This window comes from Coregonus clupeaformis, chromosome 20 (assembly GCF_020615455.1).
Source record: "Coregonus clupeaformis isolate EN_2021a chromosome 20, ASM2061545v1, whole genome shotgun sequence".
NCBI classification, from domain to species: Eukaryota; Metazoa; Chordata; class Actinopteri; order Salmoniformes; family Salmonidae; genus Coregonus; species Coregonus clupeaformis.
In genome coordinates this window covers 23,620,862-23,644,821 of record NC_059211.1, presented here as the reverse complement: position 1 = coordinate 23,644,821, position 23,960 = coordinate 23,620,862, and the positions used below count along the sequence as shown (strand labels likewise).

At 42.1% G+C, this 23,960-nt stretch overlaps 1 protein-coding gene across 1 annotated transcript; it reads right to left on the bottom strand.

The window, feature by feature from the left end:
• Positions 1 to 884: 884 nt before the first annotated feature.
• On the bottom strand, positions 885 to 15,382 carry LOC121533324 (protein sel-1 homolog 3). The gene is made up of 24 exons (XM_041839155.2): positions 15,152 to 15,382; positions 10,721 to 11,291; positions 10,374 to 10,500; positions 9,617 to 9,738; positions 9,274 to 9,389; positions 8,251 to 8,315; positions 7,925 to 8,048; positions 7,635 to 7,767; positions 7,331 to 7,471; positions 6,975 to 7,195; positions 6,687 to 6,866; positions 6,475 to 6,597; positions 6,197 to 6,337; positions 6,023 to 6,085; positions 5,748 to 5,924; positions 5,536 to 5,663; positions 4,984 to 5,067; positions 4,714 to 4,795; positions 4,439 to 4,514; positions 4,137 to 4,240; positions 3,845 to 3,966; positions 3,620 to 3,734; positions 3,141 to 3,204; positions 885 to 2,620 (listed from the first exon to the last, which is right to left on the bottom strand). The coding sequence occupies exons 1-24, from the start codon at positions 15,215 to 15,217 to the stop codon at positions 2,319 to 2,321; spliced, it is 3,447 nt and encodes a 1,148-aa protein (XP_041695089.2). The 5' UTR covers positions 15,218 to 15,382; the 3' UTR covers positions 885 to 2,318.
• Positions 15,383 to 23,960: the final 8,578 nt, after the last annotated feature.

The following is a 23,960-nucleotide window of genomic DNA, read 5'->3' as shown; positions in this document are numbered from 1 at the left end:
TTAGTGAAGCTCGGTGGAGCTCGTGTATTTTGTATCGACGGGAGTATTTCCCATGTGCCTTGTATTTTCCAGTGCGCCTGTTTTGTGCCCTGGAGTGTGTTTGACGTATTTCTGCGTAAACCTGTATTTTGCGGATTAAAGCCTGTTATTCTGTGATTTACCCTCCTGTGCCTGACTCCTTCAACACCACTTCATCACAGCTAATGGGTACAGTAGACTGGTTACCTTGGGTGAGTTGTGCTCCAATGCTGTAGCTGGTTTTTGGGAGGTTGTATCAGTATGTACTACTGATAGTAGTAAGTGAAATGTATCAGATGTGCCTTTAGACAGTACTCATCGTGGCAGAACTTTGCCCTGATCAGGCGTGAAGGCCAACATCCTCTGGACCATTGAGACCTACAGGTACACTGTACGGACGCTGTATCACCTCCTACCACCCAAATGCCTGTCCTGCCCTATAGTTCACCTGGGAGACCACCCCTGCTTATGGTGCTCAAGCCAAGGTGCACTTCATGAGTAGAACTCTGAATATGGTGATAGCACTTTATAGTTAACTAGTGTCTAAATCAATTGGCACAAATTGCAGCAGATCAGAAAACCAAATACAAGGTTATCATTGCTATGATTTCTCAAATATTGATTAACACATTACCAATTCAATCTATAATTTCAGACTGAGTAGTGTTATAGTAATGAAAGAAAATATGCAGGTAGGGAAAGTTCTGGCTTAGACCACGCATCAACTCAATCTCTGTATGTCCTGGATATTGACAAAGTTTCCATGAAAAAAAGAGAACCATAAATAATTACAATGGTTGCCTGTGGGAATCATATCTATTATATGAGTTTGACCAAACAGAATATTATTACAAAGCATAACGTGATAGCAGTTAAACTGTCACATTTATTACATTTTGTCACAGTGTTTGTTGGCAATTAATCTTGTTCATCTGTGTTTGTTGTTGCCAAGATTCAAGGTAATATCAATCGTCATGTAATGATTAAATAATGATCTGCATATTAAAGAGAGAAAGAGAAAGAGAGCCCTCCAACAGTTGCAGTTTATGCTGTAAATAACAGCTGATCAAGCAAATACTAGAAAGGATTCTGCTGTTTAGCTCATAGAAGTTCCCCAACCTATTATGAAATACATAACACAGATCCATAGTACCAGTTCTACCATCCCCATAATACGAAGTTCTTATCTGAAGTACTGTATCAACATGATGATGGGGCTTAGTGTGTTTCACAGAATACAATCATATCTCACTCACTGACCCACATACGGAGAACTGACAGTTAATTACATGAAAAATCTGACTTAAACCCTGGCCCTGGGTCTAGGAATGCTGCACACACTCATACTCTTGCAGACCCACCATATTTACTCTGGGTAACCCATCATAGTTATGTATGATTCATAACCCTTACTAATAAATCAAGCAGAATCTGGACAGCTGCTCAGACAAAAACTGTAATAAGTTAACCAGCAGAAGCCAGTCCATCTGATCGGCCTTGGACTAACCTAACGTAGCGGACGTAAACAGACAAGACGTTTAAGAGCCCCACGTGCTGTTGTTCCCTGTCCAGTGCCATGCTGCTAGGGACACTTATCATCAGAAAGTCACTGATAGGACCAGGAAAACGCTGGCTTTAATAGCTGATGTATTAGTATTAGAACAGAGCTCTCACTCTCTGACCAACCCACTAAGGCTTTCACTTCTGGTCCTGAGGTTGTATCCACCAAGCCAATTGATTAACTATTGATTACAGCATTTGCACTGATATAAGAGCTCTACTGAATTGTTGCAGAACGGAACATTCAAACCAATAAAATTAATAAAAATTATCTTAACATCATAATTGCTTTTCAAGCATATTTTTTTTAACACAAGTGTAGCACATTTCTCTGAGATAACCTAAGCTCCAATTCCCTGTCTAGAAATACTCCACAGAGCATAACAAATCTGACAACATTCAAGCCAGTTGGAAACATTTGAATGCAAGGCATTTTCAAGGTATGCCAATAGCATATGCCCATAGCATACAGGTTGTTTGCATGTGAGTTGGAGGTATGCAACCATAGTTTCAACTCCCACACTAAACTTGCAAATTATTACTTTTTTATCATGCTAACAATACGGGCTTCCGGTTGGGCCCCTTCATCAAGAGTATTTTTTAGATTTTTCACAATAAGTACTCCAGCAATTTCTGTCAACTGCGCTTTTTGTCAATCATTCTATCAGATTGACAATGAGGGTGGGATATGAAATCATTTATACTCATTCCTATGCAAATAAAAATCTTTAAAACAACTATCAGAGCAGATGATGGAGGATCAATGTGCAGAGGACACAGAGACACACCCCAGACACAGTAACAGCCAGGTCAGCTATACGCTGCACTCTCTGTCCATCCCTCAGTAGAATGGACCATAGACCCTGGGCCATTCTAACAGTTCTGGACATTCTGTCTTCTCTCATGATGGGGTCATTCTGATCCTGCTGTCCATTCCCATTGACTTCTGCTTGATTGACAGGGGATGTCCCTGTCCTGTCTTCTACTGCACGGTCAGTGGTATGCCTACGTTGTCTAGGTGGGATGTCCACTTCGAGACACTCTGGGGACAAAGAAACCGTTTACCAGTCAAGCATTGATGTAATAAATCACAAGAGTTTGGTATGAAAAAACAATGGGTCGGTTTTACAATTTAACATAGGCTTTCTATATGTACAATGAAGGGGACAAAAATAAATATGAAACATGCAGAAGGGCACAGCATTCCAGTGGTGGCTGGTGTCGCTTTAAATCGGAGGACGTGCTCATTGTAATGGCTGGAATGGAATAAATGGGACAGTATCAAACACATGGTTTCCAAGTTTTTGATACCATTCCATTCCAGACATTATTATGAGCTGTCCTCCCTTCACCAGCCTCCTCTGATGTATTTAACATTAGGCTGTAGCTGTAACACAACTAGTCTGTGACAGATATCCAACTGAGGCAACAGTACATGGTCATAAGATATGGAGATGTGATCATGACAGGTGGACATTCAGACTATTCACTATTACATTGATACAATTATTAAGTAAATGTAACAGTATTTTAGCAGGGAGGTATTCAGAAAACTGACTTACCCAGAGCACTTTGGATTAGCACAGTAATCAGAGCAATGATGAGAGTAACAACAGATGTATAAACCTGGAAGACAGGATTTACAGGATCACATTTTCAGTTCCATTAGACAACTTTGAAATTGTCTTGCATTTTATTTTGTTAAAAACCATGAGCTATCCCACTGGGCAAAAACAGGTTTAATGTTGAATCAACGTGGAAAACTGATTGGATTTGCAAAAAGTAATCAATGCATTTCGTGTTTTTTTCACCCAAATCTTTACCTAAATCCAATGACATGGTGACATTTGTTGATGATTTCACATTGAATTTAAAGTTAGTTGACAACTCAAAACTAGACGTTGAACTGACGTCTGTGCTCAGTGGGATGTGACTGATAAAGACATTGTCATATTGGTCTGACTAGTCATGGTCAGATCACATGATGAGCAGGGGAAACCCCCTGATCCTTGTCATACTTATCATAAAGATAATGGCCTACCAGTGACAGCTGTATGGGGTCTTCAGTAACTTTTCTCCAGGCTTTTCCAATGTGGACTCTGAGTAGAGCTAAAGTACATGGTGTCAGATCCTCATCTTCATCCAACTCTACACATCTATGGGGGAAGAACAGAACAAAACAGAAACAAAGCATTGGCATACACAGTCTATTATTAATTAGTCTTGATGAGTCATATATGATGCTGCTAAGCAGAAGGGGAAGTACCTTTGTAAGAGTCTCTCCACCACAATGTCCAGCCCATCATGAACTGATATGTTTAATCTGTCTCTGATGATCAATGGGACATCATGTCCCTCTTCTGCCAAAACCACCAACTTATATATTCCCTGATGGTTCATAAGGAAAAAATAATTATAAGAACAGTAATCCAAAACATGCAAACTGACATGTATGAATGTATTATAATTCTGATTCCGGTTACTTTGACAGAAGGCTTAAGGATTCTGGAGGCTTTATTGTAGCATGTAAATGACAGTGATAATAAATGGAAAGACACCTGAGAACTGCCTGCCAGGGCTGCTCTGCTGTACAGTGATATAGCCTGATCAACAGCTCCTTCCCTGCTGCTTGAGTAGTAGTAGTCTCCCATCTTCACCAAACCTGGAAACAGAGCGATAGCCTGAGTGACAGTCTGTGCAATCATGCCAACTCATTGTCACTCTTTGTCATGCCAAATGTTTGGCTTGACAATGAAAGCAATGGAGTTGGGACCAGGCTAACAGAGACAGGTGCTTTTTGTAAACTAGCTTTTCCACTACTGACTAGAGGCTGTGATGACACTGTAGGACAGGAACTCACCAGAGTCATGTGGAGCATAGTTCATTGTGGAATGGTTGTAATACCTCCATTGACAATCATAGCTCTGCTTCAACTCCTGCAATTAAAAACGAGTGGTAACTCAGGTGTATCATATGGCTTATGGTAATGAATGTCTCTCTGTCAAGGCTCTGGGTGTCCTTGTGTGTCTCTCAAATGAATCCGTCACTAAACCCGAACTAATTGATTTCAGAATAATATGAGATATGCAGTATCTTTCCATGAGAAAATAAGAATTCAAATGCCAGACTCCTTACCTCACATAGGTAGGCAACATTATTCTGGGCGACTCCCAAACCTGTTTCAGCAGCCAGGGCATACCTCACCAGAGCCTCGCCCCTTTAGGAACAATACAGAATAAATGCAACAACAATACAACAAGCTAATCCCCATGCACGCGCGCACACACACACACACACACACACACACACACACACACACTCACAAACATCAGTAACTATATTTGACTAATCAAATGAATGTGAGGGAAATTGGACTGATGAACTAGTCTATTTTGCTTCTCTCACCAGGAGCCCTGGAGGTAGGCTTGGAGAGCCTCTCTTACGATGTATCCCAGGTAACCATTCTGCTCACAGATCTGTTTCAGCATGCTGGAGGGCAGGACAACAAATACATAAAACATAAAACAAGTACTGAATCAGAGGAGGTTCATCACATAATGAAATCAGCAAAATATTATTACTATCATGACATCATTATTACCGTAAAACAACATAAAGTACACATTTGGCACAGAACACCAAGGACTACAATAAGCTCAGTGACTAAAGGTTTACTCTTACTCTGATGCATCAGCCCAGATCTAAGATATTTTTGTGGCACTAACCGTTTCTTCTGGGGATTCATAAGACATGAGTACCTCAGCACTACGCAGGGTCTCTCGCTCTATGCCATGCTGTGACAGTGGTACTTATTTTTAGACATGCAAATAACCATGTCCTGTCCTTGAATTAGTCCATCATTGAGTCAGATTACACTTTTCTGCAGGCTACCCTCCGGTGCAGTGGACCATACAGGAACTTTCTTCACTCCCTGAGCTGAGCGGATAACAGACTTACATCACAGCCCTCTCTGTGTCCCGGGAGACCCCCTCCAGGTTTCCTATGGACAGGTACCAGGCCGCCTCCACCGCCCCGTCCACGTGACCATAGAGGGAGGAGTTTAGGAAGAGATGGAACGCAGCAGTCTGGGAGTACAGGAAACACAATGAGTATTAGACCCTTCATAAACTCAAGTTGATTTTAAAAAGGATGGGTGGGGTTGATCCTACCTCATTCTTTTCTGGGTTGTGTGGGTTCTTCCCATTTAAGTGATACACTCCCAGGTTAAACATGCCATCATGACTACCGTTGTGGGCAGCCTGTTCAAAGTACTTGAAGGCAGTCTTGTAGTCTTTCAGTATGGTGCTGTAATACCATCCCAGCCCATTCAAGGCTTGGACTGAACCCTGGGGGTCAGAGATGCACACAAGACACATTAAAGGCAAGCACATGTAAAGGCACACATAAACACACACCACAAGGTAGAGTATTACAGCACACATACCTTGGCTGCAGCTTTCTCCATTATCTGAAGACCCAGAGTCATGTTCCTCTTCACCCCCTGTCCCTGGAGAGACCATTAGCAGTCCTCTAATCAGTCTACACACACACACACACAACACATATCTGGCAATATTTAAGTATTTTATCCCCTACTTCCACAAGACATCATGCTTACCTTAAATAATAAAATAGAGTACTCATACATAGCTGCAGGATCCTCCAGCTCCATGGCACTCTTAGCGTACCACTTAACTGCACTCCCAACGTTCTTAGAGACACCATTTTGACCCCAGAATAGAAGCTTTGCTAGAAGTTTCTGCATAAATGAAGAGTTGTGTCATTTTCAGATTCATTCCCTTGGATCATTCCTAACTTGACATAGAAGACACTTCTAAGTACTTTAGTCTAGACTAAAAGCTCAATGATTTCTAAGTATTTTGATATATACTGTACCTGTGATTCAACGTCTCCTCTGTCAGCTTTAAGTTTGATAAACTGAAAGGCGTCACCTGTCTCATGAGTTAGGCTGTTCAGGTGGTCCTCGTTGCTTATAAGAATGTGCTCAGTTATAGATTGCTTGGGGTGAGAGGAAATGTATGGTTAACAGTTATACTAATGTAACAGTACAACTAAAGTCCCTCAAGTAGTTTTTTTTATAAATTCACCTGATTCTCCAGTACCCTCCCTTGGTCAATACTGGTCTGTGCCCCAACATTGGAGTAGTAACTGTACGCCATGTCAAAGTCTTTGGGGAACCCGTCAATTCCTTGTGTGTGTTTGTAGCCCAAATGCATGAGGGCTAAACGGTTGTCTCCCAGTGCACCAATCAGACTGTAGATATGACCCTGGAATACACAGAGGTCATAACAAGGTCACTCATCATGGGTCCGATCACATACAGCTCATGACAGACGTGGCATTACCAGCGATGAGGTCAGGTGACTGGTCGCTACCTGCTGTTGGTCCACAGGGCCACCCAGGCCAGCCAGGTGGATGGTGGAGAGCAACAGGGAGGCGTGGTGGTAGCCATAGCAGGAGGACGTCTGCAGCAGGGCTATCAGGGAGAAGGTGGTGGTGGGGTCCATCTGGGTGCTCCCTCTATTGGACAGTCTATTCACTACATGCTCAAACAATCTGCTTCCAAGGTGAAGGGGTGTTCTCCTGTTCTTAGTTCCTACATGTATCAATGGAGTAGATACTGTAAATGTAACCAAGAATATGTGAGGTGCAGTCAAACACTACCTGCAGGTGATGTAGGTTTGAGTACATAAGGCACCTGTATGAGATGCGTAGCCTATAGATAATATACCTGTGGTGAAGTCCTCTTGCTGGGTCTCTAAGAAGGTGAAAAGTGCACGATGCTTCTTCTGTGCTTCCCAGGTCCATGTCTGTCTACATGTATTCTGTCCAAACCTTCTCCATAAACTGATGTAGTGAGAGTGACACAAACCTGAAAAATCTAACTCAGTCAGATCTGGTTTCCCCATAATAATGTGACATAAAACTCCCCCAGTCTCCATATTCACAGTGCAAGGGTTTGCCTTCAAGACACAGATCCATTTGGAAGTGTTGGCACACCACTCACACAGATGACTGAACAGAATAGAGCTCACCTGTCATAAAGACTTCCTGGTTGTGTGTCACAGCCTGAAGAAAGGCTGCAGTGACTTCTCTGATCTCATCACACTCTCTGTGTGTCTTATCCAGGCCCTCTAATGTCTTGGCAGGGGAAAGGGAGTTGATCACCTGTAATATATTTACCTGTCATAATACTGTAACAACATGAACATATACCTCTTAATACAGTAGTACAGAAAGGCCTATATAGTACATTTCAGTACATTTTTGTTTCTCATATTGAACAATTGTTTTAAAAAAAGTTTAAAGGCATCTGGACACATACCTTTTCTGTGCCCAAACGATAGTATTTGATTGGTCCAAAATAGCCATGGAAACCTGGCATGAACCTGCCCCCTCCAATCACAAAGTATCCACCAGTGTCATTGTAATGGATGTCACTCTGAAAGCTGCAAAATATTCAACACTCAACATTCAAAATAAATATTGACAGCAAATTATGCAAAGCCCTCATCAAGGCTTTTGGTGCAGTTTGAAGTGTGCTAGTCTTAAAAACACCAAAGTTCACTCCAATCCCTTTTCTGTGTTCCCATATCAACATATTTATGGCTAACAAAAGTTAGTATTATCCAAAAAGCTTTGATGGCTTACTCAAATGTGTGTGTGTGCTCCACCATTCCTCCCGATGTCACTTCAGGTTTAACTTGCAGTGTCACCTGAAAGACACACAAGACATAAATTCATAATCATAGCCCCAAAACTCCGAACTCCAATATATAAAGTATGTAAAAAATATAATGATGTGAAAAGATGGTATTCCTAACTGTAGCTCCCTAAGCTACCAATTGTGTCTCTAATGTACTGTATGCATATGTTGTTGTTGTATGTACACTGAACAAAAATATAAATGCAACATGTAAAGTGTTGGTCCCATGTTTCATGAGCTGAAATAAAAAATCCCAGACATTTTCTATACACATAAAATGCTTATTTCTCTCAAATGTTGTGCACAAATTTGTTTACATCCCTGTTAGTAAGAATTTCTCCTTTGCCAAGATTATCCATCCACCTGACAAGTGTGGCATATCAAGAAGCTGATTAAACAGCATGATCATTACACAGTTGCACCTTGTACTGGGGACAATAAAAGGCCACTTATGTCACAAGTTTTGAGGGAGCGTGCAATTGGCATGCTGACTGCAGGAATGTCCACCAGAGCTGTTGCCAGATAATTTAATGTTAATTTCTCTACTATAAGCTGCCTCCAATGTTGTTTTAGAGAATTTGACAGTACATCCAACCGCCCGCAAACCACGTGTAACCACGCCAGCCCAGGACATCCACATCCGGCTTCTTCACCTGTGGGATCGTCTGAGGGGGGGTGGGTGCTGAGGAGTATTTCGGTCTGTAATAAAGGACGTTTGTGGGGAAAAACTAATTCTGATTGGCTGGGCCTGGCTCCCTAGCGCCAATGCCCAGTCATGTGAAATCCATAGATTAAGGCCTAATGAATTTATTTCAATTGACTGATTTCTTTATATGAAATGTAAACTTAGTAAACTCTTTGAAATTGATGCAAGTTACGTTTATATTTTTGTTCAGTATATCTTGCTGGTGACAAATCCAATTTCCCATCATTGGAATAATAGTTTATTCAATTCAATTGTATGGTACCTTAGAGCCTTGTATGAAGCAGTCTAGTCTGATCCAGGTCCAGAGAGGCAGAGCTGTGTGGGCTCTGAACGCCTGATCTCCCCCAGACACCACACGAACCTGAATGATGATATCTCCTAAACAGTAGACAGTACTTTATTAAATCATAAGACAGACATCTACCATAATGCATGCTGATATCCAATCATAACACTACCTACCGCTCAAGGACACAGCAGCTTGATCACATTCACAGCCCAACATTACATCATAAGTATCAAGTGAGACCGAAACAGAACTCTGACAAATACACACTGACATCCTATCAGGTGAATCCACAACAAGCTGCCATGCTATGCCTCACCTGTGTTAGTGAGCTGTATCAGAGGAGTGTCGTATTTGCTGTTCTGATCAACATGATGGATGATTCCACACAGTTTCATGTCACACCACTGCACCAGATAGACCCATATAGACACTGTGATACTGGGGAATGGGAGATTAATGAGATCTTTCACATTCCATTTTCTGTATCACTGTTCCATATCTGCCTCAGGGAGGAGGTTTTATGAATGTGTAGTTGTAATCTGTGATTACATCTTGATTTGATTTTAGATTATGCATCCATCCTTAAGCATCCATAAAGAACACCCACTGGTATCATCTTCTACATAGGTTTTTAACTGATCTTTCAAAGCATTGTTTAAAGCATGTCGACAATAAAGAACTGTAGCATACGGAAATGTATATGCTAAGTGAAGTAAAAATGGAAGTGAAATGAGCTGTCAGCATTGAAAAGACACAGATCTTTCTGTAACTGACCTAAGGGGGTGGGTGCATGGAGTCAGAAACATCAGATGACTGAAACTATCATTTTCAAAATGCTAAATCATGGACCCTTTTAGTTGAACTTTAAATGAACTCACTTTGTAAGAGAGGTCACAATATATTGTATAATAATTTGGCATTATACTGGTTATAACTATTCATGTTTATGTGAGTCATTCCAGGTGACATTGTCAGTGCACTTGCTGAGAGAGGATCAGCTGTCATGATAATGTAGGGAAATTTGTAATGAATGCAAATAAATGATACTATTTAGAGAGAAGTTACATCCAAACCTGGGCTGCTCCACAGTGAGGACACGAGCTCTCTCAAGATCTCTGTTGATGAAAGGGTGGATCTTGCGGATCACTCCAAAACTCTCTCCAGTGCTAACAATTGGAAATGTCAACATATCCACAGTGTCTACAAATCAATTCAAGAAAATATTAGTATACACTACAACTATAACAAGGACTGAGAATACCTTCTTTAACAAAATAAATAATATGTCAGTGTTTTTCTTTCTATGTCTCAATTCACTGGCACCAAACTGTTTATCATAAAGTCTACGTGACAGCAATGTGAGTCTAATTGTAACACACACCTATTGTACAAAAACATGATTAGTTGATTGAGACCAGACCTGACTCATGTGGGCACTGGCGGATTCTATCTCTGGTCAGCTGCCACCTAAGATCAGCCATCCAGGAGGGGCACCCAGGGTAAGGTCTAGCTGGACGCTCAGAGGGAAGTACTGCCTGAAGCACTTTGAACGTCCTCACCAGGGACCCATTGTATGTGCTGGTCCTATTCACATGCCCTTTGTCTCCATTGCCTTGCTCAAGGTGGTCCAACCAGGCTCGAACCATCACATTATGGACGTCCAATGTGCGCATCATGAAGAGGTCCTCTCTGTAGGCCATGTCTGGAGGGAACCTGAGCTTCACCGGATGTGTCCTGGGGACATGGAGGCGTCTGTGGTTGGTCCATCTCCTCCTGAAGACCGCCGCTCCTGTCTTGGTCTGTGTGGAGACCACCACCTCCACTCCCACCTCACAGGCCCTGGAGCACTGGTAACTAACTCGGACCACTGAGCCATCCATCACTATGTCTGGGACCAAGTCAAACTGTATGGAATCATCATGCAGCACTGAGCTCTCTCCAGCTGGGGATGAGGAGGTAGGCATGGTTTGGGATGAAGACTCACATAGTGCCTGGTCGAGATGGAGAAAATATAGGTGGAAATTAGCTGGATTCATTAGTAACGTTATGTCCATCGCATAGCGTACTTGCTTGAGGTGTTCAGAAGACCTCTCCTTTAATGGTTTATTATAATAAACTATAATAAATTGGTAATGTCTCTAGTGTATTATCCCTTTATAAAACCAAGAAAACTGAAATAGTGAGTAAAGCCTGGGGGCATTTTCCTCACTCTAACTTGTTTGTAAGATTAATTCTGAGATGCCTCCAGGTAGCACTGGTGACTACCAGTGTGTTATGGCTGGAATATAATCTATTTTGTTGTAATTTAAAACACTGGTCAAATGCATATTCATACAGATTTAAATTGCTGAAAAGTATTTAAAGCATAGTGGGGCTTGTCTGGTATGTACATATTAAACATCATTTGTTGAAAACTAAAATTTGAAACGAGGTCAGCTAATGACCAGGCGCTAAATGTGACATTTGTGGATATTAGTTGTGAGAACAATAAAGTGGTGTGCAGTGGCGGCTGGCCGATAGAGGGCGCTAGGGCGCCGCCCCCTTAAATAAAATTATTTTAAAAAATAAAAAAATAAAAAATAATAATAATAATAATAATAAAAACATCAGTATGTCAATATTTGTGTGTTTGAAATATGGAATGCACACAGTAATATGTGTAAGATATGATAGAAAATCATATTCGCAACCTTTCCTCTGCCTGTCAAACGCCTCGTCAGCTCTGGGCGATACAGAAAGTGCCCCGAGGAGGCGGGTCTACGTAGCAGTTAAGCCAATTGCTAATTTAAGATATGAATGTATGACATAAAATGTAGTCAATAAGCGATCTTAAATCGAATCCAAGGAGGGCGATTATTTTACCGCTCCCAAGCTCGCCCCTGATAAAATAAGGACCGGGGTCCAGTGACGCCATTTTTACTAGACAACAATGGCGAACGCAAACGTTACTCCTCCAAGACCCAACCCTAACTCGGTGAAATCTCTCCTCCAAGATCCGTTTGAGAGGAGAACTTTGTCAGAGAAAGTTCGGGTGAAAGAGCTGGGCCCAGATCAACCTGACCTCTCAATCAGACAGCAGGCTAGCGAGAAAGGGAAGCAGTATATGCGCGGCTTCTCCCGTAGCTGGTACACCAGGAAGGCTTGGCTAGCTGGGTGCACTGATGCTAATGCTTTATTTTGCTTTCCGTGCTTGCTTTTTAAAACGACGGGGTCAGATTCAGCATGGACAGGTACCGGAGTGAGGGATATGAAGCACCTGTCAGAGAAGGTAAAGAAACATGAGAACACCAGGGCACACATGGACAACTCTGTAAAGCTAGCTGTATTAGGAAGGGTGAACATTGCTACGCAGCTGGATGACGGCCACAGGATTGCGGTGAGGAAACACAATGAGGAGGTGGATAAAAACAGGCACATTCTATCCAAAATTATCGATTGTGTGAAGTTCTGTGGGGCTTTTGAGTTGGCCTTGCGTGGGCACGAGGAGACTGACTCTCAGACAACCCCGGCATTTTCCGGGGCTTAGTGGATTTTGTTGCCTCCCTCGACAGTGTGCTGGAGGAGCACCTGAAGACAGCTACCGTTTTTAAGGGCACGTCAAAGACGATACAGAACGAGCTGTTGGACTGTATGCTGTCAATGCTTAAGGATTACATCCTGGAGGAAGTAAAGAGTGCTGATTTTATCGCCATTCAAGCTGACGAGACGACTGACGTTTCCACCCACTGCCAGTTGGTGCTTGTGTGAGTGATTATCATAGAGCCGTCACAATTATATTTGTTTTAGTATTTTAAAAGGAAAGAGAAGACACAATCAGACGTTGATAATAATGCAGGAAAGTACTACACAGTTTGTAATAATTATTCAGGTGTCCACCAGGTCAATTTCTAGAAGAGGCCTAGTTGTTATTGAATATTAACTTTATTGCTAAGTGAACAGCAGAACAAAATTATGTTGCATCCCTCTCACAAATGTAATAGAAAAAGGCTTTAAAACGTAATAACATCAGTTAATTATGTACATCACAGGTTAAAAGCAGTTACTAGACATAGTTTGTGTGTATATACACACTGTCTGTCTGTCTGTCTGTCTGTCTGTCTGTCTGTCTATATATATATATATATAAGTCACTGGTTGTGTGTTGAGGGGGAATTACAGTGAGTTAAGAAGTCTGATTGCAAGTTATCAAATTAAACTTTATTTTTTGGACCCAGGGCCTCAATTCCCTCTTTGTGTGGGGACAGCGCATCTGACGAGCAGCAACAGCCCATCAAGCGACGGAGGATGCTGGGACCAGGAGAACAACAGAGGTTGGCTATAGAGGTAAGTTGTGATGTAATTGTCAGTGTTTCCCACCTAGAACTTTTTTCAGGCCTGGTAGTATGTAGCCAAAACCCTGAACAATCAGCACCTTGGTAATCATATACTTGAGTTGGACATAGGCATGTGTCAGTCAGGATCACTTGCATCAAAATAGCTTAATTGCAAATTAAAGCTGATGATGTATCTTTTACAGGTATGTGATACCATCCTGAGTCATGCCAAAGAGAGGTTCTCCTTCACCCAGCACCTCATCAGCGCAACACTATTGCACGGAGAGTTGTTCCCACAACACAGTGTGAAGTTCCCCGATACAGCGCTTGAAACAACCGTGGAGGCGTACCCCATGTTGAACAAGGCCAAGCTCAAAACCAAACTGTCCCTCATCTATGAGAACAGTGAGTTCAAGGCTTGTAGTGGTGCAGTGCCCCTGTACCAGTTCTTCATGGAGAACAACCTTCAGAGCACTTTCACAGAGACTGCCAGCCTCCTCAAGATCCTCATCACCACACCCATGACAACTGCTGAGTCAGAAAGGTGCTTCTCTACACTGAAAAGGATCAAGACCTTCCTGAGAAACAGCATGACACAGGATCGCCTGAACGCTCTGGCCATGCTCTCCATGGAGAAGAAACTTGTCAGGGACATTCCTGACTTTAATCAAAGGGTCATTGAGAGGTTTGCCACTCAGAAGGACAGACGGGCAAAATTCCTGTACAAATAAGATGACAGACACACACACACAGAGCAGCTCTGGCCGCATGTTTCTTTGTATATAGTTGACCTTAGCATAAAAAATCCAGTTATATATGGTACTCTAGAAAGTCTTAATAGTGTCTTTGCTAATATTACTGTATATATGTTGTTTTGTATCAATTAATTGTTGCAGTTCTGGAGCACATTAACAATTAGTCACATTTAGTATGATCATAAAATACTGTATGCTATTCTTCCAGTCAAAGGTTTGAGTTCATCCACTTGATATCCATTTCTATATTATACATCCTTTCATACAGTGTAAGATTTCCTATAAACTTTATAATAATTTCATGTTATTGTCCACTTTCCACTCTGTTCTGACAGCATGCCTGTTGCGTTGCCTGTTTACTACCAATGGTGAAAAGTTCACTTTAAATGCAAATGAAAGGCTTGGGTTTGTGTAATATGTTTTTGTGTAAGAATGCCTCAACTTTTTAATATTGGCATTAAATAATTACTGAATGTTTCACTGAGCACTGCTGTCCTGCAGTTTGTGTTAAAATATATCGCGATGGTTACAGGAAAAAAAAGTATGGCACAGCCCCACCGAGAATATTTTTCACCAGCCGCCACTGGTGGTGTGTGGTGGTACTCGGAAAGCATAGAGCGCTGATAAGAATAATTGCACTAGCCTATAAACTACACACAAATATTTACACAAGTTTGCAATTTATTCAAATAGACTACTCGGAAATATCGTTTGCATTCTTCATGTTTACATAGCTATACTCATTCTCCTTGTATTAGATATTCAATTATTTATTTTTCTTACCAGCGACAAAACAATTACAACGGTGATAGCATATCCACAAAGGTTAAAACTTTCAAAAACGTTCATTTTCAAGTGTGCATTTCATACAATCCTTGAATTCTGTCTTCCCGAATTTTTTTTAGGACTGAATCGAATGTTATTCAATGTTCAATTCGTGGTTACAATTTAATTAATGTGATAATTTCCATGTTATTAATCCAAATACAGCTTTCTGTTGCGTTGCCTCGTCAATCCTCACTTCCGTGATACAGATGGAGCTATGTGGTAACACCTGTTCTGTAGTAGGTGTAGCCTACTACACCGTGCAAAATTACCCTGAAGATTCACACTAAATCCTTCCGCTACTCTGTCGTTCGCTACAGACTTTATAGTTAACCTGTCTAACACAGCCCCGGACAGAGCCAGTGACCCTGAAGCGAGGTTGTGCAGTGGCAAAAATTATTATTTATTAAACATCTCATAAACATCATCATTGTCATTGGATACATTTCTAGGCAGTATTTCAGCTACACGTTTCTTCTCATTCATTCTAATCTCACAGCACCAATGTTCTATAAACACCAGGAAATTAGTTTATCACACGATAAAGCCAAAGACAGTACAGTATGAAGATAAGCAGAAACTGCTTGTCTTGGCTAGCTAAACTCATGTGCAGAAACACGTCAACTGCGCACGTGCAAGTCTTCAAATCATAGGCACTCCTTCGATATAAAGTTGTTTTCGACGAAAATGAAAACGTGTCAGTTTGTCACTTTCACGATGTTGGAGTAATAATATGTTGAACTATGTAAAACATTGTCTCGAATCTAGGTTGTGCCTTTAGATTATGAGAAAATGTACAACGAAGGAAGAATTGTTCACTTCTCTCATTGACTTCTCAAACCCCAACCCCGGCTTGGTCTGTTTGGTCTGTTTCGCAATTGTTCCCGGAAGTCTCGCAATGTTGCGCCTCTGAGTTTAGAAACTCTGTGATAAAACGGCAACACTTCCTGTGTCCTTCGTGGCGCTTACCTTCAGTAGCCTGGCGTCAATATTATCAACAGATATGAACTACCATTCGAATTGAAGACCCAATTTAGCACAGACAGACACTGGCAGAACATACACTTATTGGGGAAAATACTTATAGGGGAAAATACAGTCCCTAGTGAAAGTCTACACACCCCTTGCACAGTCTTCACATTTTGCTGCCTTAAAATTAAATCTAAAAAGGGAATAAATTAGATTTTTTCCCCTAACGATCTACACAATTTGCTCCACATTTTCTAAGTTAAAGAAAAAATATAGAACATTTTCCAAAAAATAAAATGTCTTGATTGCTTATCAAATCAAATCAAATGTTATTTGTCACATGCGCCGAATACAACAGGTGCAGACCTTACCGTGAAATGCTTACTTACAAGCCCTTAACCAACAATGCAGTTTTAATAAAATAGAGTTAAGATAACATTTACTTAATAAACTACAGCAAAAAATATATATATAAAAAAAAAAAGTCACAATAAAATAACAATTATGAGGCTATATACAGGGGGTACCGGTACCGAGTCATTGTGTGGGGGTACAGGTTAGTCAAGGTAATTTGTACATGTAGGTAGGGGTAAAGTGACTATGCATAGATAATAAACACGAGTAGCAGCAGAGTAATAGTCCGGGTGGCCATTTGATTCAGCAGTCTTATGGCTTGGAGGTAGAAGCTGTTAAGGAGCCTTTTGGACCTAGACTTGGCGCTCCGGTACCGCTTGCCGTGCGGTAGCAGAGAGAACAGTCTATGACTTGGGTGACTGGAGTCTTTGACAATTTTTTGGGTCTTCCTCTGACACCGCCTACCTAGTATATAGGTCCTGGATGGCAGGAAGCTTGACGCCAGTGATGTACTGGGCTGGACGCACTACCCTATATAGCGCCTTACAGTCTGATGCCGAGCAGTTGCCATACCAGGCGGTGATGCAACTGTTCAGCATGCTCTCGATGGTGCAGCTGTATAACTTTTTGAGGATCTGGGGTCCCATGCAAAATCTTTTCAGGGGGGGAAAAGGCGTTGTCGTGCCCTCTTCACAACTTTCTTGGTGTGTTTGGACCATGATAGTTTGTTGGTGATGTGGACACCAAGGAACTTGAAACTCTCAACCCGCTCCACTACAGCCCCGTCGATGTGAATGGGGTCGTGTTGTGTCGTCAGCAAACGTAATGATGGTCTTGGAGTCGTGCTTGGCCACGCAGTCGTGGGTGAACAGGGAGTAGAGGAGGGGACTAAGCACGCACCCCTGAGGGGCCCCCGTGTTAAGGATCAGCGTGGCAGATGTGTTGTTGCCTACCCTTACCACCTGGAGGCGGCCCGTCAGGAAGTCCAGGAACCAGTTGCAGAGGGAGGTGTTTAGTCCCAGGGTCCTTAGCTTAGAGATGAGCTTTATGGGCACTATGGTGTTGAATGCTGAGCTGTAGTCAATGAACAGCATTCTCACATAGGTGTTCCTTTTGTCCAGGTGGGAAAGGGCAGTGTGGAGTGCGATTGAGATTGCGTCATCTGTGGATCTGTTGGGGCGGTATGCAACTTGGAGTGGGTCTAAGGTTTCCAGGATCATGGTGTTGATGTGAGCCATGACCAGCCTTTCAAAGCACTTCATGGCTACGGGGCGGTAGTTATTTAGGCAGGTTACCTTCGCTTTCTTGGGCATATGGACTATGGTGGTCTGCTTGAAACATGTAGGTATTACAGACTCAATCAGGGAGAGGTTGAAAATGTCAGTGAAGACACTTACCAGTTGGTCTGCGCATGCTCTGAGTACACGTCCTGGTAATCCGTCTTACCCCGTGAAGGTCTTGCTCCCATCAGCTACGGAGAGCGTGATCACACAGCCGTCCGGAACAGCTGGTGCTGTCATGCATGCTTCAGTGCTGCTTGCCTCAAAGCGTGCATAAAAGGCATTTAGCCCATCTGGTAGGCTCGCGTCACTGGGCATCTCGCGGCTGGGTGTTTAATATGTCTTCACATCCCAGAGTTAATACACCTTTTGCAGCCATTACAGCTATGAAACATTTTGAATAAGATTCTACCAACTTTGTACAACTCTTAGGTCTTAGTAAATTTGGTTGGGAGACATTGATGGTCTCTGAGTTTAAACCAAATTTAAGTCAGGAGTGAGGCTGGACCACTCAGGAACACTCAACACTTTTTGGAAAGCCATTCTGGTGTGTCTTTGGCATACATTTTTTTGTAATTGTCCCGCTGAAAAATAAAACTCTATCACAGGGTTAGATTTTAAGAAGACTGAGGCAGGTTATTCTCCAACTTTTACCTCAGCTTTGCTCCTTTCATATTTATTTTGATCCTAACAAACTCCCCAGTCCCTTCTGGTGACTAGCATACCCATAACATGATGCTGTCACCATTTCCTGGTTGCAAAAATTCTAATAGTTTGCCTAATTTCAGTTTATGTGACAAAACAAGCAAGTATAGTGTACAGAATCATTGTACCATCTAAACCGCTGTGAAATAATTTTGTCCATAACCAAAAATATTGTAGTTTCAACAGTTTGAAACTGAAAAAAGACGCAAAAACTAAACTTAAGAACAGGAAGCATAGAAATAGAGCACATGAACAGATCTATCGCTTTTTAGACTTGCTTTCAATGAGAATGACAGATCTATAACTCACATTTCCAAAAGGTTACATATTGCAGCTTTAAAATGTGCTTAAAAATCAGAGACAAGGTTTGAATATTGCTGTCCATCAATGACTCCCAAACAAATTTACTGAGCTCGAGCAATGTTGACCAAAACACTTTCCTTCTTAATGCGTTTGAGCCAATCAGTTGTGTTGTGACAAGGTAGGGGGGGTATACAGAAGATAGCACTATTTGGTAAAAGTCCAAGTCCATATTATGGCAAGAACAGCTCAAATAAGCAAAGAGAAATGACAGTCCATCATTACTTTAAGACATGAAGGTCAGTCAATATGGAACATTTCAAGAACATTGAAAGTTTCTTCAAGTGCAGTCGCAAAAACCATCAAGCGCTATGATGAAACTGGCTCTCATGAGGACCGCCACAGGAATGGAAGACCCAGAGTTACCTCTGCTGCAGGGGATAAGTTCATTAGAGTTACCAGCCTCAGAAATTGCAGCCCAAATAAATGCTTCACAGAGTTGAAATCACAGACACATCTCAACATCAACTGTTCAGAGGGGACTGTGCGAATCAGGCCTTCATGGTCGAATTGCTGCAAAGAAACCACTACTAAAGGGCACCAATAAGAAGAAGAGACCTGCTTGGGCCAAGAAACACGAGCAATGGACATTAGACTGTCTGTGATTCATTTAGAATTCAAGGCACACTTAACCAGCATGGCTACCACAGCATTCTGCAGTGATACGCCATCCCATCTGGTTTGGGCTTAGTGGGACTATCATTTGTTTCCAATAGGACAATGACCCAACACACCTCCAAGCTGTGTAAGGGCTATTTTACTAAGAAGGAGAGTGATGGAGTGCTGCATCAGATGACCTGGCCTTCACAATCCCCCAACCTCAACCCAGTTGAGATGGTTTGGGATGAGTCAGACCGCAGAGTGAAGGAAAAGCAGCCAACAAGTGCTCAGCATATGTGGGAACTCCTTCAAGACTGTTGGAAAAGTATTCCAGGTGAAGCTGGTTGACAGACTGCCAAGAGTGTGCAAAGCTGTTATCAAGGCAAAGGGCGGCTATTTGAAGAATCTCAAATATAAAATATATTTTGATTTGTTTAACACTTTTTTGTTTACTACATGATTCCATATGTGTTATTTCATAGTTTTGATGTCTTCACTATTATTCTACAATGTAGAAAATAGTAAAAATAAATAAAAACCCTGGAATGAGTAGGTGTGTCCAAACTTTGACTTGTACTGTATACAGGTTGCTGGCTCGGACTCAGGTCTCAGATAGTAGTGGTGAGGGACAGGGCCGTAGAAGATGCCATTATTTCAGCTGGTTAGAGGGGGTGGGGCTCACACTGATCTCTGTCAAATTATTCCTTCCATGCATCTAAATAACATCCAGGGTCACTATCACCATAACCTTGAGAGAAGACAGACCAGAAGAACAGTTTAGGACATTGCTGATACAGGAATTCAAGACTAATTATTCACAGTATGACTAATTATTACATTTTACAATATTCTTAATACAAATGTCTAAAACAAATGCCTAAAAGAATAACAAAACACTTTATTTAACCATTTTGCAAGTTGATTTATACTTCCCTATCATATCCTGCTCGCCTGTGCTGTAGCAGCCATTCGAACTGCTCCCGGTCTTACCTATTGCTGTTCACTGGACCTTATGATCACTCAGCTGCACAGCTGATGCCTGCTGGACTGTTCCTTTACACGCTACCCCCATACTGTTTATCTGTCCTGTTTATCTGTTTAGCCTCAGCCCAAACATTCGTCGCCATTACCAGTTGTTGTCTTAGCTCTCTCAAATAACACCTGTGATTGCTTTATGCCTCTCTCCCATGTCAATATGCCTTGCCTATTGCTGTTCCGGTTAGTTCTTATTATTCAATTTCACTGTAGAGCCCCCAGTCCCGCTCAACCAGTCTCAGAGAGCTCCTTTGTCCCACCCCACAAACACGCGGAGACCGGCTCAATCGGTGCCTCCAGTGATGCTATCTCTTTCATCATTACTCAACGCTTAGGTTTACCTCCACTGTACTCATATCCTTCCATATCCTTGTCTGTACATAATTCCCTGAATCTATTCTACAACGCCCGGAAATCTGCCCCTTTTATTCTCTGTACCCAACGCACTAGAAGATCAGTTCTTAAAGCCTTTAGCCGTATCCTTATTCTACTCCTCCTCTGTTCCTCTGGTGATGTAGAGGTTAACCTAAACTGGGATATGCTTAACACCCCGGCCGTCCTACAATCTAAACTAGATGCCCTCAATCTCACACAAATTATCAAGGAACCTACCAGGTACAACCCTAAATCTGTAAACATGGGCACCCTCATAGATATCATGCTGACTAATTTACCCTCTAAATACACCTCCGCTGTCTTCAACCAGGATCTCAGCGATTACTGCCTCATTGCCTGCGTCCGTAATGGGTCCGCGGTCAAACGACCACCCCTCATCACTGTCAAACGCTCCCGAAAACACTTCAGCGAGCAGGCCTTTCTACTTGACCTGGCCCGGGTATCCTGGATGGATATTGACCTCATTCTGTCAGTAGAGGATGCCTGGTTGTTCTTTAAAAGTGCTTTCCTCTCCATCTTAAATAAGCATGCCCCATTCAAGAAATCCAGAACTAAGAACAGATATAGCCCCTGGTTCACCCCAGACTTGACAGCCCTTGACCAGCACAAAAACATCCTGTGGCGTACTGCATTAGCATCAAACAGCCACCGCGATATGCAACTTTTCAAGGAAGTCAGGAACTAATATACACAATCAGTTAGGAAAGCAAAGGCTAGCTTTTTCAAACAGAAATTTGCATCCTGTAGCACTAACTCCAAAAAGTTTTGGGACACTGTAAAGTCCATTGAGAATAAGAGCACCTCCTCCCAGCTGCCCACTGCACTGAGGCTAGGAAACACTGTCACCCCCGATAAATCTACGATAATCGAGAATTTCAATAAGCATTTTGCTACGGCTGGCCATGCTTTCCACCTGGCTACCCCTACCCCGGCCACCAGCTCTGCCCCCCCCGCTGCAACTTGCCCATGTCCCCCCCCCGCTGCAACTTGCCCATCTGGCCCTTCATTGGACACTCTGTTAACAAACCTCCTAACGAGCTTCAATGTCATACAACACTCCTTCCGTAGCCTCCAACTGCTCTTAAACACTAGTAAAACTAAATGCATGCTCTTCAATCGAACGCTGCTTGCACACGCCTGCCCGACTAGAATCACTACTCTCGGCGGGTCTGACTTAGAATATGTGGACAACTACAAATACCTAGGTGTCTGGTTAGACCGTAAACTCTCCTTCCAGACTCACATTAAGCATCTCCAATCCAAAGTTACATCTAGAATCAGCTTCCTATTTCGCAACAAAGCCTCCTTCACTCATGCTGCCAAACATGCCCTCGTGAAACTGACTATCCTACCGATCCTTGACATTGGCGATGTCATTTACAAAATAGCCTCCAACACTCTACTCAGCAAATTGGATGTAGTCTATCACAGTGCCATCCGTTTTGTCACCAAAGCCCCATATACTACCCACCATTGTGACCTGTACGCTCTCGTTGGCTGGCCCTCACTACATATTCGTCGCCAAACCCACTGGCTCCGGGTCATCTATAAATCACTGCTAGGCAAATCCCCGCCTTATCTTAGCTCATTGGTCACCATAGCAACACCCACCCGTAGTATGCGCTCCAGCAGGTATATCTCACTGGTCATCCCCAAAGCCAACACCTCCTTTGGCCGCCATTCCTTCCAGTTCTCTGGTGCTAATGACTGGAACGAACTGCACAAATCTCTGAAGCTGGAGACTCTTATCTCCCTCACTAACTTTAAGCATCAGTTGTCAGAGCAGCTTACTGATCACTGCACCTGTACACAGCCATTCTGAAATTAGCCCACCCAACTACCTCATCCCCATATTGTTATTTATTTTGCTCATTTGCACCCCAGTATCTCTATTTGCACATCTTCTTCTGCACATCTATCACTCCAGTGTTAATACTAAATTGTAATTATTTTGCACTATGGCCTATTTATCGCCTTACCTCCATAACTTACTACATTTGCACACACTGTATATAGATTTATATTGTGTTATTGACTGTATGTTTTGTTTTATCCCATGTGTAACTCTGTGTTGTTGTTGTTTTTATCGCACTGCTTTGCTCTATCTTGGCCAGGTCGCAGTTGTGAATGAGAACTTGTTCTCAACTGGCTTACCTGGTTAAATAAAGGTTAAATAAATAAAAATAAAAGTATTGAAACAAAAACAAAACAACAGCAATACACTCCTTCAGAAATATCTGCATTGCATATTACATAAAAATGTTACCCAATGTCTCGGATCTTTCTAGTGAGTGTGATCAGGACTCACCAGAAAGTCAGGACTAAGGTCAACACGGAGATTATAGGTGACAGGAAATAGAACAAGGGGAAGAACACCGCTTTGGTTCTTCTCCTGGGAAGGTGAGCAGTTAGGTGAATCTCTGTTCTTTCCCTTTACTCAGACTTATTATTTCTAAACATTTCAAACATCCTCTGTTCGAGGTCACATTGTTTTCCAGTACATTTCTCATCAGGAGAACTTGCATGTGTGAAACCAAAATTCAGACAATAGATACTTCAGAAAATGTAGTGGTAAAAACAAACAAATGGCCAGGCCTTACTTAATTGGGAGCTCCCTTAACAGACGGTTTCGGGTACCTTTATAGAGCTGCAGAATTCCACTGCTCTCTCAAGGCAGCGGGCCTCAGGAAGCATTTCAAAGGTAGTGATACAGAATCATTGTTAAACTCATCAGAACACTGGGTAGGGAACACCCCATCCTCTCCTGGAAGATAAATTAAATTAAATGTAAAATGTCATTCGTTTTCACTATGCTAAATCTTAAATCAGTCCTAAAAAGTATATAATCGCTACTACTAGGCCTATGTACCTCCCTCTCTTTTCTAATCGAGCTTACTGCATTTTGTCAGGAAGCCTAGATAAAACCATACATATACTCATACTGGAGACACATCAGACAATACAGGGTCCCATTAAGCAAATAGGCACCTACTAAAGTAAACAGTCCCAGAGCTCCTTTCACTTGTAATCTTATCGTCTAGACCTGTTGCATTGACGTATGGCTTGAG

Excerpts from the sequence above, each read along its gene's own strand:
- LOC121533324 (XM_041839155.2), bottom strand. The coding sequence starts at position 15,217 with ATGAACGTTTTTGAAAGTTTTAACCTTTGTGGATATGCTATCACCGTT. Across the intron at positions 9,390-9,616 it reads GATACAGCTCACTAACACAG|GAGATATCATCATTCAGGTT; the intron begins GTGAGGCATAGC and ends TCTACTGTTTAG. Across the intron at positions 7,472-7,634 it reads CCAGGAAGTCTTTATGACAG|GTTTGTGTCACTCTCACTAC; the intron begins GTGAGCTCTATT and ends TAGATTTTTCAG.